Below are 6000 nucleotides of genomic sequence, written 5' to 3'. Positions count from 1 at the left end.
TTTTGATTCCGGTCTGGTAGCACCAACACTGGAGCTCCGTTTTGGATTAAAAGTAGCACGTGTTCGCGAATTTCTAATTTATTGTTAATAAATATTAACAAAAATGCTTTGTGTTAAATGCTGTGAACACGAAGGAAAGTGGATATTTTTCCGAAAATGGCCGAGTTTTTTGAAATTTATTGTTAATAACATGCATTCAGCACTGATAAAGTGCGGCTAGAACAAGGTCTAGAATCCATTGTAAATATAATTAAACCAGTATAATTTTTGGAAGTCACATTTTATTGCTCCGTTAATACACTTTCATAACCCTAAGTCTACTTTTACTCGGCGGCATCCCCCTTCGCCTTCTTCAGGTCATCAGCGATGAAGAGGGAAGCCACAAAGTACAAGATGCCTCCCACTATCGCCACCAGCAGCGTCAAAAGCACTGCGTGTTGGATGGCGTAAACGTCGTTACTCGGATTCTTTTCCTTCCTGTCGTAGTACCGAGTCAGCCCAGCAGCCACTAATCTCGTTATTTCAGAACTCCACGCGTGGCCCAGAGCATTCGTGGCGAACAGCATTATGCCGATGGCGCTCCCTCTCCTCGAAGGCACCACAACTCCCAAACAGATATCCGTCGTGATCGCCCAAATCATGCTCAAAAAAAAAAATCCCAAAAACAGGACGCCGTAGGTGGCGTACTTATCGGTGTACGTCAGCTCGGTGGCAAGGAAGATGAACGGCATCGCCGCCAGTACGCCCATGCTGCAGATCATGGGGTCTCCACGGGGGTACGTCTCCTTCACGTTCCGTGAAATAAGATAGGCCACCAGTAATCCTAGGGAGCCCCCCAGGAAAAACATCAGATCGTTCGAAGAATACACAGAGTGTGGTTCGATGTCAGGGTACTTAATTTTCAAGCCCTTGTACAAGAGCGGGGAAAACCACAGCCCTAACGTCCCCGTGCAGTAACGCACAGCCGATAGAGCCAGCGTCGTGATCAAGTAGCTCCTATTTCTCAAAAGGTACTTCAAGTCCTCGTCAAACATGGTGACTTCCATCTGCCTCCCGTCCAGCTCCCCGCGAGCCGGCTCGTGCAGCATCACCAGCGCCAGCACCATGTTGACGACCCCCACGACTACGAGGAGACGCAGACACCACATCCAGTTGCTGAACAGTATCGGGGCTAGCGTTCTCACCAAAAACTTGATTCCAATGCTCACGGGCCGCGTCAGATAGTACACACAGAGCAGCCTTGAGCGCATATCCCCCACGAACAAGTCGCTGAGGAGAGTCGGTGCGACAACGTTGACACACGCCTCACCCAAGGCCGCCAAAGCCACCATCACCAGGAAAAGCCATAATTTCGGGGCGAAGGATGCACACAAGTTGCTGAAGCTCCACACGCCCACCCCCAACGCCACGAGGTACTTCCTGGAGAACCTGTCAGTGAGGTACCCGAAAACGGGAGAACTGAACATGGAGGGCAACACGAAAGCCAGGCGAAGCAAAGTCCTCACTTCGTCGTTGATCTCGAAGTACTTTTGGAGGTCCTTGAAGGTGGCCCCCATGAAAACGAAATTGCAGTGGTACATGAAGTTGATGAAGATTAGGATGGAGGCGTCGCAGTACTTGCGTTTGTTTGGGGGCGGCGCTGCGGGGGCGGGATTATGAGCGTCAGGCATGGAGCTGCAGCATCAGTTGTGACGGTTTTGACATTTTCGGGACGACGCCCTCTTAATTTTCTTTGCGTATTAACTAAAGCTACTTTGACGTAAATTATCCATTAACTTTTAGGTTTCAATTAAACATGTTATACATTTTCAGTCAATTTTCATCTAAATGATAATTGTGGAACTTTAGTTTTACCTATCGTCCACTATGTTACTAGAAATTCGTCCGAGCGTCTTCGTTTTTCGAGGGAAGGCGTAGCAGCGGTATGCATGACCACACCACAGCCCCATTACTTATTCGTGACGTTCATGCGTAGAACAAACTCGACATTGTATCCGAAACCATGGTAGAAGGAGACATGGTATGGGCATCCGATGTACCAATTTAAAAATGGTCTGCGCATCCATTTGTGACGTTAGGTGGCATCAACGACCTTGTGATTCTTATGAGCTTCGCTAGGGAAGTCTAGGGAATTTCAGCTTGAGTTGTCATTGCTCTGTCCAATACGTCAATTAGTTGTCGGATAACGAATTGTATTTTAAATTTCGCGCTAATTTCACCCCACTTGACGTCACACCTGATGCGTATGCCTATACCATGTCTCCTTCTACCATGTCCGAAACATAATTTATGAAGACAGGTTAAGTGTGCTCGGTTTAACACCTTCAAGTCATGTGCGTATGCAAAATAAGCTCACCAAAAGCGGTGATTTATTATGGACTATTATCGTTAAAGTGTACTAATTACGGCGGGGGATTAAGCACCCGACTAATCGAGAAATAAAACTACCGCAAGTATTTCGACAAAGTTTTAATCGCTGAACAGCACTCGATGAACGCTTAACCTGTCATAAATACGAGTACACGCTGACGAAGTTGGATTTTAATTTCGCTTGTAGTCGACGAATTATGCGGACTAGTGTTTTAAACAAGGATTAAACACTTCGGAAACGGGCTTGGCGTCGGCGGGAGTAGTCGAGAGGCGATTAAACGGAGCTGTCGGAGGGAATTTTTAGTGAGTGCTTACTTCGAATTCAGCCAGCTGATGGAATCGATTCGAATTTTGGCAGATGAGGAAGGGTTAATTTTTCGCAAAAATTACAAACAACTAAAACTCGGAAACTTAGTCGAACTGGTGTAAAAAAAGAAAAGATTGTAAAAAGTGGAACAAAATACCAGGATTCTCAGAGATAGTTTTAAATTGACATTCTTTAAAAACAAAGACCAGGGGTTCTCAAGGTTGCTTCAAATTGTTTATAAAAGTAATAGGGACTCTCGAGCTTCTCTGAACTATCAGAAAGAAGGAAATAGGGGAAAGGTTCAGCTTCTTTAAAGAAAAAGGACAGTTGGGTCCCCGAGACGGTTTTACATTGCCTAAAAACACATTTGAAGCCCTCGAGGTTTCACCCTTAAAAAAAAAATAGTTGGAGTCCTCGAAAAGGTTTTACATTGTTTAAATAAAAAGACAGTTGAGGTCCCCGAGAAGGTTTGCCATTCTTAAAAAACACAGTTGAGGCTCTCAAAAAGGTTTCCCATTCTTAAAAGACATTCTTGGAGCCTCCGAGAAGGTTTTACCTTAAAAAAAAGACACTTGGGGTCACCGAGAAGGTTTTAGATAAAAAAAAGACTGCTGAGCTCCCGAAAAAGTTTGTCATTCTTAAAAACACAGTTGAAGTCTTTAAGAAGGTCATCTTCATTTAAGGTAGTTGGATTCTTAAAAAAAAAAGACTCCAAGAAGGTTTGCCCTTGTTAAAAAACAGAGTTGGTTCCCTCAAGAAGGCTTCCCATTTTTAAAAAACACTGTTAGTGCTTCCGAGAAGGTTTTACCTTAAAAAAAAACACAGTTGTAGCCCTCGAGAAGGTTTCATCTTTAAAAAAAAAGGCAGTTGGTGTCCGCGAAAAAGTTTTATATTCTTTAAATAAAAAGGCAGTTGAAGCCCTCGAGAAGGTTTCTTATTATTAAATCACTATTGGGACCTCTGAGAAAGTTTTACATTCTTTAAATAAAAGACAGGTGAGGCCCCCGAGGTTTCCCATTCTTGAAAAACACTGTTAGGGTCTCCGAGAAGGTTTTACCTTAAAAATAAACACAGTTATAACCCTCGAGAAGGTTTCATCCTTAAAAAAAAGGCAGTTGGTGTCTCAGAGAAGGTTTTAGATTAAAAAAAAAGACAGTTGAGGCTCCCGAGACGGTTTGCCATTCTTAAAAACACAGTTGAAGTCCTTAAGAAGGTTTCCCATTTTTAAAAAAGACCGTTGGGTCCGTGAAGGTCATCTTCATTAAAGGTAGTTGGGACCCGTTAGGTTTTATTTAAAAAAAAAAGACAGTTGGGTCCCCCGAAAAGGTTTTGAGGTATGTTTAAAAAAAGACAGTTGGGTACTCGAGAAGATTTCACTTAAAAAAAGACAGTTGGAGTTCTTGTTTGTTTTACATTGTTTAACAAAAAGATTCCTCATATCTTTAACTGCCTTCCCCCCCAAAAACGCAGAAGGGATCCAGGGTTTCTTTCGCATTCCTAAAGATACTTAGATTCTTTGAAAAAAAAAGACCCCAAGAAGGTTTGCCCTTCTTAAAAAACACAGTTGGGGTCCCCCAGAAGGTTTTACCTTAAAAAACACAGTTGGAACCCTCGAGAAGGTTTCATCCTTATAAAAAAGGCAGTTGGGGTCCCCGAGAAGGTTTTATATTCTTTAAATAAAAAGGCAGTTGAAGCCTCCGAGAAGGTTTTTCATTCTTAAAAAACACTATTGGAGCCTCTGAGAAAGTTTTACATTCTGTAAATAAAAGACAGTTGAGGCCCCCGAGGTTTCCCATTCTACAGTAACACTGTTAGGGCCTCCGAGAAGATTTTACCTTAAAAAAATACAGTTGGAAAACTCGATTAGGGTTCATTCTTAAGAAAACGGCAGTTGAGGTCCCCGAGAAGGTTTCTCATTCTTAAAAAACACTATTGAGGCACCCGAGAAAGTTTTACATTCTTTATATTAAAAGACAGTTGAAGCCCCCGAGAAGGTTTTCCATTCTTAAAAAACACTGTTGGGGCCTCCGAGAAGGTTTTACCTTAAAAAAACACAGTTGCAGCCCTCGAGAAGGTTACATCCTTAAAAAAAAGGCAGTTGGGGTCTCCGAGAAGGTTTTAAATTAAAAAAAAAAGAAAGCTGAGGCTCCCGAGAGGGTTTGCCATTCTTAAAAACACAGTTGATGTCCTTAAGAAGGTTTCCCATTATTAAAAAAGACCGTTGGGCCCGTGAAGGTCATCGTCATTAAAGGTAGTTGGGACCCGTTGGGTTTTATTTAAAAAAAAAGACAGTTGGTTCCCCCGAAAAGGTTTGAAGGTATGTTTAAAAAAAGACAGTTGGGTACTCGAGAAGATTTAACTTAAAAAAAGACAGTTCGAGTTCTTGGGGTGTTTTACATTGTTTAACAAAAAGATTCTTCATATCTTTAACTGCCTCCCTCCCAAATTCTTTCACATATAAAAAAAACGCAGAAGGGATCCAGGGTTTCTTTCGCATTCCTAAAGATACTTGGATTCTTTAAAAAAAAAAGACCCCAAGAAGGTTTGCCCTTCTTAAAAAACACAGTTGGGGTCCCCGAGAAAGTTTTACCTTAAAAAACACAGTTAGAGCCCTTGAGAAGGTTTCATCCTTAAAAAAAAGGCAGTTGGGGTCCCCGAGAAGATTTTATATTCTTTAAATAAAAAAGCAGTTGAAGCCCCCGAGTAGGTTTTTCATTGTTAAAAAACACTATTGGGGCCTCTGAGAAAGTTTTACATTCTTTAAATAAAAGACAGTTGAGGCCCCCGAGGTTTCCCATTCTACAAAAACACTGTTAGGACCTCCGAGAAGGTTTTACCTTAAAAAAACACAGTTGGAGCCCCCGAGAAGGTTTCAACCTTAAAAAAAAATTGGGATCCCTGAAGAGGTTTTACATTCTTTAAATAAAAAGACAGTTGATGCCCCCAAGAAGGTTTGTCATTCTTAAAACACACACTTTGGACCGTCAAATAGGTTTCCCATTCTTAAAAATCACTGTTGAAACCCTCGAAAAGGTTTTACCTTAAAGAAAGGCAATTGAGGTCCCCGAGAAAATTTTACATTCTTTATATAAAAGACAGTTGAGGCCCCCGAGAAGGTTTTCCATTCGTAAAAAACATTCTTGGAGCCTCCGAGAAGGTTTTACCTTAAAAAAAAGACAGCTCTGGCCCCGAAAAGGTTTGTCATTCTTAAAAACACAGTTGAAGTCCTTAAGAAGGTTTCCCATTTAAAAAAAACACAGTTGGGTCCCTCAAGAAGGATTCCCATTCTTAAAAAACACTGTTAGGGCTCCCGAGAAGGTTTT

At 42.0% G+C, this 6000-nt stretch overlaps 1 protein-coding gene across 1 annotated transcript; it reads right to left on the bottom strand.

The window, feature by feature from the left end:
• Positions 1-279: 279 nt before the first annotated feature.
• Positions 280-1685, bottom strand: LOC135124889 (protein spinster homolog 1-like). The gene is made up of 2 exons (XM_064050109.1): positions 1618-1685; positions 280-1538 (listed from the first exon to the last, which is right to left on the bottom strand). The coding sequence occupies exon 2, from the start codon at positions 1464-1466 to the stop codon at positions 324-326; it is 1143 nt and encodes a 380-aa protein (XP_063906179.1). The 5' UTR covers positions 1467-1538; positions 1618-1685; the 3' UTR covers positions 280-323.
• Positions 1686-6000: the final 4315 nt, after the last annotated feature.

The sequence above is a fragment of the Zophobas morio genome, unplaced genomic scaffold, assembly GCF_036711695.1.
Source record: "Zophobas morio isolate AGI-343-1 ecotype UQ-CSIRO unplaced genomic scaffold, CSIRO_AGI_Zmor_V1 ptg000008l, whole genome shotgun sequence".
Taxonomy (NCBI): domain Eukaryota; kingdom Metazoa; phylum Arthropoda; class Insecta; order Coleoptera; family Tenebrionidae; genus Zophobas; species Zophobas morio.
The sequence above is the reverse complement of the archived record's forward strand: the minus strand, read 5'-3'. Positions and strand labels throughout refer to the sequence as shown.

What these genes read in the sequence shown, in the direction of transcription:
- LOC135124889 (XM_064050109.1), bottom strand. Translation starts at nt 1,466, where the DNA reads ATGTTCAGTTCTCCCGTTTTCGGGTACCTCACTGACAGGTTCTCCAGG.